The sequence below is a fragment of the Crotalus tigris genome, unplaced genomic scaffold (genome assembly GCF_016545835.1).
Source record: "Crotalus tigris isolate CLP2741 ecotype Arizona unplaced genomic scaffold, ASM1654583v1 scf7180000024297.1652928, whole genome shotgun sequence".
NCBI classification, from domain to species: domain Eukaryota; kingdom Metazoa; phylum Chordata; class Lepidosauria; order Squamata; family Viperidae; genus Crotalus; species Crotalus tigris.
Window position 1 is genome coordinate 1,073,748 of NW_024100470.1, and position 12,683 is coordinate 1,086,430.

General features: G+C 36.7%; 1 protein-coding gene across 1 annotated transcript; it reads right to left on the bottom strand.

Moving 5' to 3' along the window:
• Positions 1 to 949: 949 nt before the first annotated feature.
• LOC120299462 (vomeronasal type-2 receptor 26-like) lies at positions 950 to 9,005 on the bottom strand. Its single transcript, XM_039324318.1, has 5 exons — positions 8,785 to 9,005; positions 7,280 to 7,457; positions 5,689 to 6,543; positions 4,402 to 4,573; positions 950 to 1,845 (listed from the first exon to the last, which is right to left on the bottom strand). Exons 1-5 carry the CDS (start codon positions 9,003 to 9,005, stop codon positions 950 to 952), a joined length of 2,322 nt encoding a protein of 773 aa, XP_039180252.1.
• Between the last annotated feature and the right edge of the window lie 3,678 nt (positions 9,006 to 12,683).

The window sequence follows — 12,683 nt, forward strand, 5'->3', positions numbered from 1 at the left end:
ATTTACCCCCCCTCCTCAGTTTTGAAAAAAAGTAAACTTCTTTTGTAAACCAACATATGCCCTTCCAAATAGAAAGATGGCTTTTGATGCTTTTAATGGAGTTAGGGTTTTATTTTACCTTATTTTTTTGTTTCAGTTTCTTTGGTAACTTTGCTAAAGGGAATTTACAATTACATTCCATTACTTGCTATCTCTTTTTGGACCTTTACTTTTAGCAAAACAATCTTGAAATTACAAATGTTTATTAAGAAAGGAATGCTATATGTGAGATAACTGTAGCATTTAAAGTTATAATCCAGAACTACTTACTTAAATATAAGCCCTTTCAATTTCTTCATTTTTAATTCTGTTTGTAGATAAAATAATATATTGTAATTCTGATGTAATGTTTCATTTGTGTTCAGCTAATTATAATTATGTTTAATAGATTTTGCTGTGATATGAACTATTTTTCCATTATTTTTTGTTTGTAATGTTACTACAATTTTAACAGAGGAGATCTGTATTCCAACGTGAAAATGTCAGAGACTATTAGGGCTAGGGACATATCCAAAAATTCAAACTGAGAACTGACTTTATACATTGCGCCCATCAATCTCTGAAGATAAAATCAGAAAAAATATTGGGAGTAGATTACATTTCAATTTTTGAACGCTATAACAATACACAAAATCCTCATTTCAAGTCCTTTATTATAATAATTTAAAATTCAATCCAATCTCACCACTCTTTTTGATTTAAAATATTTTAATGGAATCTTGCAACAACCATGATTGACAAAAACAGTGTCTATAACAACCACACATTTCAAAGCCACAAAGACATCAAATGAGTTTCTCCTGATAATACCTCTAGTTTTTGTCCTGATAGCACCCAGAACAATGTTTGCTTCAGGTTCTAAGAAGATGGTAGACTCATCTGGGATAGGAGTCTAAGATAATTTTTACTGTTATTTTCTCCTTAAGTGCTTCCTACAGTTCAGCTCAGGTCTCAGCAGAAGAATATACACTTTGGGGGAAAAGATGCAGACCAATAAACCAGCACTGGAGGCCAAGATGGAAAAAATCTCCATGGCCACCATGTACTTGCCTTTTGTGCTTAAATACGTTGGAACAAAGGACACCCAGACTGTGCAGAAGACCAACATGCTGAAGGTGATAAACTTGGCTTCATTGAAAGAGTCAGGCAAGTTCCTAGCCAGGAAGGCCACTGAGAAGCTGAAGGTAGCCAGGAAGCCCAAAAAGCCCAGGACAATGTAAAACATGGTAACAGATCCTTCATTACACTTCAAAATAATTTCTTTTATCAGGGAGTGCATGTCAACATCAGGAAAAGGGGCAGCAGTGACCAACCACACACTATAAATCAAGGCTTGACTAAAAGAGCAGGAAAGAACAATGGAGTTGGCCAAGTATTTGCCAGACCATTTTCTCATTCCACTTCCTGGTGTGGTTGCCATGAAGGCAAGGACCACAACAATAGTCTTGGCCAAAACACAAGAAATGGCTATTGAGAAGATAATGCCAAAAGCTGTTTGTCGAAGGAGACACATAAGCTTTGTGGGCTGTCCAATAAAAAGCAAAGTGCAAATGAAAGAAAATAAGAGGGAAATGAGGAGAATATAGCTGAGGTTCTGATTGTTTGCTTTGACAATGGGAGTCTCCTGGTGCTTAATGAAGAGTTGAAGCACCAAAGCTGTGAGAAAAGAAAAGAAAAGGGCAAGAACAGTGAGTGCGATTCCTAAAGGTTCTTCGAATGAAAGGAAGCTGATATTCTTTGGAAGGCACAGATTCTGGTCTTTGTTGGGATACTGATCTTCTGGACACTGAAAACAATCATCCAAGTCTATTGAAATAAGCAAATGTATTATTGAATGCACTAGAACTGTATGTATAAGAAGCGTATACTAACTTTATTACATAAGTTTCCGGTGTGAAAAGAAAGAGAAAATAAAGAGCAATAACACACATCATAAGTTCACCTTTAGAGAAACCTGAATAGATAATCCTGTTTGGGATGTCACTAAACGCTGAAGTTCTTTCTGCTTTTCAATCAAGCACCTAAAAACTTTGATTTTGTTTCATTTTTTTCATCTCATTCTAAAAAGATACAGGCAATCTATCTTAAACATTTCATAGTACTTTACCTAATATTTTTGTTTTGTACTGCAAATATTGCTGGGTTTAACTGCCAAGGTGTATAGAAAGTACAGGTGTCCCTTACTTAGAATAATAACAATATGCACTTGACTCAAAGTGTGACCTAACAAATGTAGTGCCACCCACGAAGGGACCGCTGAAGTCCAGGATCTCCTGGCCTCCTCTTTGGCTGGCTGCCAACCCAAGGGGTCTCTCATATTGGCACCTCTGCCTGATAGGGCATATTGCATCTTCTGGATGCAAACTGTTCCATTGATTAATTGTTCTAACTGTCTAATAGTTCGTTCAAGGTTGCTTCTCTCCTTGACCAGTTTCCATCCATTGCTTCTTGTCCTGCCTTCAGATGCTTTGGAGAATAGGCTGGTCATGTCACCCTTAATCTTTCTTTCCATTAAACTAAACATATCCAATTCCTGCAACTGTTCTTCATATGCTTTAGCCTCCAGTCGCCTAATCATCTTTGTTGTTCTTCTTTGCAGTCTTTCTAGAGTCTCAATATCTTTTTTATATCATGGTGACCAAAAGGGGATGCAATATTTCAAGTATGGTCTTACCAAGGCATTATAAAGTGGTATTAACACTTCACATGATCTATTCTTGGCCAGGTACCACCTATTGAGAGATGCCTCAGGTTTGACTCTTAAGATGTCAAAGACATCTTACGTCTTTGTTTCCAATCTCTGATGCAAGTATGTGCATGAAGATTCTCAATCACCCAAGTCATGGTTGACCTAAAAATTCTTTGTTCAAGAGGCCACTGGACTTTCTTGGGTGTTTTTTCTTTTGAAATGTATCACTTCACAGTCAAGAAGCTTCTTCCATTCTAACTTCAGGATGCAAAGAGAAACTTTTTCAAAAGGAAAAAAAAATATCTAAGAAAGTCCTGTTGGAAAAAACATCTTTGGGACATCTAGTGCAAGTATCCATTTTTGTGTCATCACATTATTTTGTGGAAGGGTTTTATGTCTTTTACCCTGCCCCATTCCTAAACAGTATGAAAAAAAAATAATATGGAAAAAGTGAAAAGAACATAAGACCCATAAGTTGTTTTTCAATAATTCTTCCAAAGCATGGAGTCTTAAATCACACCTTTTTAATGACTCCTCAATAATTTGGGGATAACATGAAGCTCACAGGCAGGGCATTAATACATTTTTCTACAGTAAATCTTACCCTTTGGGTAAGAAATCTTTCCTTCTGGGCATCGATGGCAATTGTAGCAGCAAAATGGTTTCCCTTCAATCCTTTTCCTACTGTATCCAGAATTGCAATGGGAATTACACAGAGAAATGGGAGGTTTCTATCAGGAAACAAGAAATTACTACTAAGACATGTTTACAAATATCTACCTCTAAGTTATACCCAGGGAGATTTTAGATGGTGGTCTTGAAAAGAGCTGTACAATGAAATAAATTCAAATGTCACATTTGTTTAAAAATCCTTAAGGAAGCAAGACGGTTGCCCAGAAGAGATTCATTTGAATCAAAGAAATACCTAGAAATGTGACACTTTGGTCCCCTTTAAATTAATATCTTAATAAAGTCTTAGGTACAATCAAAAGTAAGGACTGCTTTTGGTTTACATTTCACTGAATTATGCGATAATATAACCTAAGGTGATTTTGAGAGACTTGGAGGACAGTTGCATCCTGCCATTAATTCTGTTCTGTCAATACAAAACTGCTAAACATATTTGTTGGCTTATATTCTGTTCCTTTTTCTCTACAACATGAATATGTTGTAGGCAAATTGTGAAATCCACAAATTGAATTAAGAATATGAAAAGGAATTTTTAAATAGTGGAATGGAAAGAAGAAAAGGAAGAGGAAGAGGAAGGAGGAGGAGGAGGAGGAAGAGGAGGAGGAGGAAGAAGAGGAGGAATTAATACATACAAGGAGATTTTGACATACTTGGAGGGCAGTTGCATCTGGCTATTAATTCTGTTCTGTCAATACAAAAATGCCAACAAATATTTGCTGGTTTCTACTCTGCTCCTTTGCTTTGCAAAAAGTCTTCAACAACAAAAACATAGGCAAACATCAGCATGTTGTAAGCAAATTGTGTAGTCCACATATTGATTAAGAACATGAAAAGGAATTTTTTAAGTGGAAGAATGGGAAGAAATGAAGCATATAACATCCATAAATACATGGTGGAAAATGATTGAGACAACAGAATGAACTCTACCTGGTTGAACGCCTTAGCCCATTGGATCTCATCTTCAGAAATGGTGAATGCTTTACCAGGGGCATTCTGTGGTGCCATTTTCCCAACTTTGACTCTAACAAAGGACTGATTTGGAAATGTGATCCAGTTGATAATATCAAATCCTGCTATTAATTCCCCTTTGGAACTAAAGGAAAGCATTTCTCCAACACTGTTGTTAAATGAAACACTTCTTAAGAAGTGGTGAAGCTAGATGAAAATTCCAGCAATAAATTATCAATCTTGTCCTTAGCATAATATTAAATAAATAGATAAACCGGGACTGAATCTTAAAGGCATTTGTTATGTAAAAAAAAAATTGCATGCAAATTTATCCCAGATATTTTAAAAAGCCCATTTCAATTCATTTTAGCCAGTTTTTTTTTTTTTTTTTTTGGGAGATTCAATTGCTGTTGATTTAGGTAATGTTAGTTTTGTTTGCAGTATTGTAGTGTATGATATTACTTTACATTGGGTTGCTTGATTTTAGCAAATGGAATTTCATAATCTGACTACAAAGATACTAATAGAATCTCTAGAATATTTTTTTTTCTTTCTAGGACAATGCATATTTTTTTTACAAGTACGAGCAATTAAAGTTAATTAATAATGACAGAAAGTTAATTTGAATCAAATCAAGTTGATCTTCACTTTTTCCCTCAGTGAGGTAGCAATATATATTACAAAAGCAAAATAAAAGGCCATAAGATCTAATTCTCATTCCTCCATCTAAAGGTTAGGGCAGAGTTAATATAACAGTATTCAGTAGTTTGCAAGATGAGCAAGGCTTCCCAGTTCATCTATTTTGCCTGAACAGGAAATGAAGTTTTTTTAAAAAAAAAAACTTTTAAAAAAGAAGCATAACAAAAATGAAGTTGAATAACTTAGAGTAGGATAACTTAGTTCCAGTTATTAGGAATGGCCAAACAGCTTTCCTTCCTGTCTTAAGGAAATCTTATGCATAAAGTGTGAGATGGAAGATATGGCACAGTTATTGTCTGAATATCTAAAATTCTGCAGTGAAGTCAGAGTCTGAACCACAAGTATCATAGCCTGATGCAACAAAACTGTGTCTACATGAATTCTCCTATTATTGCTCCCAGGAAACTAGCTGCCAATGTTATTGATTGAAAAATTACTTTCTCTATTAATCTGTCCTCTCCCTTTCTTCACTGTAAAGATTCCTTTCCATCCAATTGGGTAGCAATAAATATATCACAAGTAAAATAAAAGATGCTAAGGTCTAATAACATTCCACTATTGTCTGAAGAATTGAAAACTGTGTCTACAGGGATTCTTCTATATTATTGATCTCAGGAAACTACCTGCCAAGGTTGTTGTTTGAGAAACTGTTGTCTCTGCTCATTTCGTCTTGCTACTTTTTTCATTGCAGAGGAGTGCCTATTGTGTAAAGCTTCTGCCACTACATGGACAGCATTATAGATGCTGTAGCTGTGGCTGCTCATGCTCATTTCAAAAATTGACCCAGGAAGTTGATCCAGGTTCTCTTCTCCAGTGCAGATATCTTCTTCCATTGGTTCTCCAGCAACAGTGGAGAAAGAACACTGAAATGCCTCTTTCCAGAAATCCCTAGAAAAACCATCTTCTTGTTCCAATGTCAGCTTCCTGTATTGAAGGAACTCATGGAATCCCAGCACTTCCTCACTGTGGACTGCAAAAGAGAGCGCACCATGCAGGAAATCAATTGGCCAGCTTCGTTGAAAAGACATTGATGTGAAATCCATCTGGGCTATGAAAATCCATACTTTGGTTTTCATTGGGATTTCTTCAAATTCAGAGATATGAAGCATTGCCCTTAAAACCACCATTGTTTGAATTTCTCCATGTACAACAACTACATTAGTAGTGGCTTCCATAATGAGCCTAGTAGTTTTTTCTCCTTCTGCAACCATTTTAGTGATTTCAGTTGAAAAATTTACTAGTGGAAATGTTTCTATAAAATTAAAGCAGATACCTGCCTGGACAAACATGGGGAGCTGATTTTCTACAAATTTTTCTCCACTGACATTGGTATAGAAAATCACTCCAATCCATATCCACTGGAAATAAAGCAGTACTTGGAGGATCCCCTTATATTGTTGGTTGATGTCTGGAAATATTTGGTGAAGGAAAACTTTTTGGGATATGTCATTCATCACTGGTGAGGACCCATAGGCCAACTAAGGAATATAGCAATTAAGAAGGGAAAGTCTCTGAGATATTTTTGCCAATATAATTCATTTAAGTACTTTTACCATTGCTAAATTTATAGGCATGTGTGCAAGCATTCAGTCCAGGCTTCATTAAAATTCAGTGATAATTTGGGGTTTGTGAGTGTAATGGATATGGATTTACCTACTCAGAAATAAAAGAATATATAATTTGCTTTAAACTTAGCATATACAGTATGAGTAGGAAAATCAGGGGCCTATGGCATATGCAAAATGGATTACTAAGTTCTTTGTCATAAATTTGCTGTTAAGGAAAAGCATGACTCATTGAATGATTATTTTGAGTCATAAGCCGATATCAACAGTGTTTGGTTTTAAAACAACGCCTAAACTTTTTAACAGAATAACAGAATTGGAAGAGACCTTGGAGATATTCTAGTCCAACCCCTGCTCCAGCAAGAGATCTTATACAATTTCAGATAAATGGCTGGCCAGTGATGGGGCACCCACAATTTCTGAAGGCAAGTCATTCCACTGGTTAATTGTTCTCACCATTAGGAAATCTCTCCTTAGTTCTAGCTTGCTTCTCTCCTTGGTTAATTTCCAACCCTTACTTCTTGTCTTGCCTTCTGGTGCTTTGGAAAGCAAGACAAGAAGTTTCAGCTCCATCCTACTTCCTTAAAGATATCAAGGTCATATTTCAAAAATATTGCTTGCTTTACTATATTACATGAGGACAACTCACCTGCGGAATCTTGTAATTGTACAAAATGATTGCCATGTAGTGACACACACCAGCATCAGGACCTCCAATCACCGATGCCAAATTAGCCTGCATATCACACTTGTAGTTAGGGATAAACTTGCCCTGTGTGGAAAGAAGTTCCAGTGACACACGGAAAGTCCAGGTGGGATGGAAATTGCTGTTTAGCACATGGAATCCCAGTGTGACATTGCATAAAATCCTTGGACTTTTATTAATTGTCTCTATAGCAAATTGTAAGGCTAGAATATGCTGGTAGCTCTGAGTTATTATTCTGCAATGAGAAAGTTGTTTTATTAATAGCACACACACACACACACACACACACACACACACACACACAGTATTAATCAAAGCATTTGGAAATTTTGCCCCTTTCATAAATGCTACTAAGGTATAAAGGAAAACCATTCTGTCTAAAATCTGTAATAAGAGCATAGCAGCATGATATAATTTAATCCTTGGAAGTGCTAATCCACCTTACTTATATTTTAATAGCAAGACATTAAGTGATTGGTATTTTGCTATCCACTTGTGGGTGAGGTTACGATTAGGTGGGTGATGAATGTCAAAGCCACTATCATGCATCAAAAGAAGGAGATTTTGATACATAATTGATCCCCATACTCTATATTTCAATACAGTTCAATTCAAGGACAGTGTTATAAAGCTTCTTGGATGAGAGGTGAAATGTCTTCCTCAAGGAAAAACAAAGTCCAGTTACTTTTTGAAAAAGCACCTTTGAGACACTACCTATTTAACATACAATGAAGGTTTCTACAGGCAAAAACACGGCTGTACCATGGGTTCACCTATGTCCTCCACTGTGGCCAATCTCTACAAAGAAGTGGAAACCAAAGCCCTAAACTCCTTCACAGGAATTCCACATACTAGTATAGATATATGGATGATACTTGGCTCAAGATTAAAACACAGGAAGTGGAAGCCTTCACCAAATACATCAACTGTGTGGACAGATACATTAAGTTCACATAGGAAGATGCTAAGGAAAAGAGTCTGGCTTTCCTGGACTGTACAGTACACATAAAGGAAGATAGAAGCCTTAACACTGAAGATAACAGAAAACACACAGAGATATCAGTATTTACATTTTTATTTTCATCACCCACTGGAGCACAAAATGGGAGTGATCAGCACCCTACACCACCAGGCTAAAGGTTTGCCTACCAATAAAAAGGGAAAAGAAAAAGAAAAGAAAACAAGGAAGCCCTCAGGATTTTGATATGTTATTGCTCCCTATACTAGTATTTTTTTCAATATACAAGTCTCCTAAGTCTCAGTATGGTTTAGTGAGTAAGGCAAACACTGGATTCAATGGAATAAAGCATAAAATGACAGGCAATGATGCACTTACCGGTATGTCCATCATTAATTCATAGACACTAACAGCATTTGAAAATTAATCTGGGGCATTGCCAAGAGATGTAATATTGTTAGAAATCAAGAAAAAACATGAAAGGGCTTACATGACATTGTCAAACACATCAGAAGAGGGATTTCTTTCAAAGGTTGCTGAAGGGGGAAATACATAGATCTGAGAGAGAATAGCACCAATGATAAAGTCACCAGGATGGTAATCTTTGTGAAGAAAAGCAAGAGGGAGACTTATAGGGCATTTCACAGGATGACTGTTATAGGCGGCTTCAAACACCAGTATCACTAGCACTGATGCCATAAACATCACCATCTTCAATGGACCTTTCTTCAGGATTTATGTCACATATACATATTTGTTTGAATCGGACATGTTGATTTGAGTAAATACTTATTGGCTGCCTTGCCTTAATAATTAATATAATCCTGCAGAGAAAATATTGTTTGCCTTTCTCCTAGTTCAAAATGTCTATTAATAACTGGCATTAGTCTTGGTTCAATGTTTTGCTATATATTTTTAAATTCTCTAGGAAGTGGTAGCAGTAATTATGCTTGAGTTGGAAATTATAAAGAGGAGAAACTACAGTGTAATGATGTTGATCTATGACATAAAAAAGGGAAAAAATGTATCATATCTCTATAATTGACACTCATACCCTTCTATCACCAGTTTTATAACTATATTTAGCAAAAATGGAAAACTTAAAAAAATTCAAAAGATATGTCAAAGAAGGTATAAAGGTTTGACAAGGGAAGTTTGCATAATATTCAAAATGAGTGAAAGTACAGAAAAAAGAAACAAATAGACCCTTTTGGGACTTACAACTAACATATCTATTATAACAAATGATTGAACTCTGTGAAGGTTCAAAATATTTGCATATAACTTCTTAATCAGGAAAATAATAATAATAATAATAAGATATCTGTAATACCATCAAACATCCACATCTGCCTATCCCAGGTCCTGGGTAAGGACTCGATAGGTAGACAAAATGCCAAATCCAGTCTGAACATCTGGCTAACTGTGCGATGATCGATAATAGTAATAATAATAATAATAATAATAATAATAATAATAATAATAATAATAATAATAATAATAATAATAATAGAAAAAGATTAGAGGTGAATACATCAAGAGAGTGAAGAAGATCTTAAAGTCCAAACTCAATGGAGGAAATACTATAAAGGCAATCAACACCTGGGCAATTCCAGTTATTAGGTACACAGCTGGAATAGTGGACTGGACTCAAGCAGAACTAAAAGCAATGGATAGGCAGACCAGAAAAATAATGACAATGAATCATGCCCTTCATCCACGCAGTGACATTGACAGACTTTATCTACCAAGGCAAATAGGTGAGCGTGGAATGCTACAAGTACATCAGATGGTTGAAGAAGAAAAAATGGCTTTGGAAGAATATCTGAAGAACAATGATGAAGATGCACTGAAATTAGTATATCAGGAAGGCTTACTGACTACTGGAGAGACCAAACTGGCCTACAAGAAAGACCAAATGAAGAACAGAATAGAGGCATGGGAAGACAAAGCACTACATGGCCAATACATTAAAAAAAATAGCTGGGAAAGCAGATATTAGTAATAGTAATAGTAGTAAAGTTGGAAGGGACCTTGGAGGTCATCTAGTCCAACCCCCTGCTCAGGCAGGAAACCCTACACCATTTCGGACAAATGGCTGTCCAGTCTCTTCTTAAAAACTTCCAGTGTTGGAGCATTTACTGCTTCTGGAGGCAGGCTGTTCCACTGATTAATTGTTCTCACTGTCAGGAAGTTTCTCCTTAGTTCTAGGTTGCTTCTCTCCTTGATTAGTTTCCACCCGTTGCTTCTTGTCCTGCCTTCGTGTCCCCCCTTGTCCTTAACTTCGTTAAACTAGACATACCCAATTCTAGCAACCGTTCCTTATATGTTTTAGCCTCCAGTCCCCTAATCATCTTTGTTGCTCTTCTCTGTACTCTTTCTAGAGTCTCAACATCTTTGTTACATCGTGGTGACCAAAACTGGATGCAGTATTCCAAGTGTGGCCTTACCAAGGCATTGAAGAGTGGTATTAATACTTCACGTGATCTTGATTCTATCCCTCTGTTAATGCAGCCTAGCACTGTGTTGGCCTTTTTGGCAGCTGCAGCACACTGCTGGCTCATTTTTAGGTGATTGTCTACTAGGACTCCGAGGTCCCTCTCACAGTTACTACTATTGAGCATGGTGCCATCTATGCTGTACTATATTAACAAGACCTGGCAATGGCTAAGAGCAGGAAAATTGAAGAAAGAGATCGAGGGACTAATTCTAGCTGCACAAGACCAAGCCTTAAGGACAAATGCATATAAAGTCAAAATTTAGAAGACAGCAACAGAGAGTAAGTGCCGCCTATGCAAAGAAGCTGAAGAAACAGTGGACCACCTGGTAAGCTGTTGCAAGAAGATTGCACAGACTGACTACAAGCAGTGGCACGACAAAGTAGCAACAATGGTGCATTGGAAGATCTGCAAAAAATATCATTTGCCTGTAAGCAAAAACTGATGGGATCATAAAATAGAGAAAGTCATAGAAAATGATAAAATTAAACTGCTCTGGGACTTCAGAATTCAAACAGACAAGCACCTGCAACATAACACCCCAGACTTAACAATTGTCGATAAGAAAGACAAAAAAGTCTGGATAGTGGACGTGGCAGTGCCTGGAGACAGCAGAATAGACGAGAAAGAACTGGAGAAGATAACAAAATACAAAGACCTACAAATAGAAATAGAAAGACTGTGGCAAAAGCAAGCAAGGGTAGTACCAATAGTCATAGGCGCCTTGGGTGCAATCCCAAAACAACTGGAGCACCACTTGAACACCATTGGCATTGACAAATTTGCTATTAGTCAATTGCAAAAGGCGGCCTTACTAGGAACTGCTTCCATCCTGCGACGATATCTGTAATACCATCAAACATCCACATCTTCCTATCCCAGGTCCTGGGTAAGGACTCGATAGGTAGACAAAATGCCAAATCCAGTCTGAACATCTGGCTGACTGTGCGATGATCCATAATAATAATAATAATAGTAAAGTTGGAAGTAACCTTGGAGGTCATCTAGTCCAATCCCCTGCTCAGGCAGGAAACCTTATACCATTTTTGACAAATGGCTGTCCAGTCTCTTCTTAAAAACTTCCAGTGTTGGAACATTTACAGGTGCTCACTTTCCATTTTCTTGCCTATCTTGTGTTTCTATTCTGGTTTTTATGGCACTATTTTTGATAGGTTGGTCTGTTTTTTCCCTTTGTGTAAAGACAGATGCAAAAAACGAGTTAAATAGTTCTGCTTTCTCTCTGTTGCTTGTCACCTTAATGCCACTTTCACCCACTAATGGACCAATCATTTCCTTCACTTTTTTCTTGTTTTTTACATGTTGAAAGAAGCTTTTTTTTTATTTTTGACTTTGGTCCCAAGCCTTAGTTCATTTTGAGCCTTGGCTTTCCTCATTTCATCTTTGCAGGCTTGGGCTATTTGCTGATATTCTGACTTAGTTATGTGCCCCTCTTTCCACTCTGTCACCTCTCCACTCTGCAAGCAGGCAGAGAGCTAGTTTATAAATGTATCTTAATCCTAAGAGATAAATAGGGTGCTAAAAGAAATATAGATAGCCCTCAACTTACAATCACAAGTGAGCCCAAAATTTCAGTTGCTAAGAGAGACAGTTGTTAAGTGAATTGCTCCATTTTATCACCTTTCTTCTCACAATTGTTAAGTGAATCACTGCAGTTGTTAAGTTAGTTGCATAGTTGTTAAGTGAATCTGGCTTCCCCATTGACTTTGCTTGTCAGAAGGTCACAAAAGGTGATCAAATGACCCCAGGACATTGCAACCATCATAAATATGAGTCAGCTGTCAAGTGTCTGAATTTTGAACATGTGACATTGGGAAGTTGCAATGGTCGTAAGTATGAAAAATGATCATAAGTTATTTTTTTTTAGTATCTT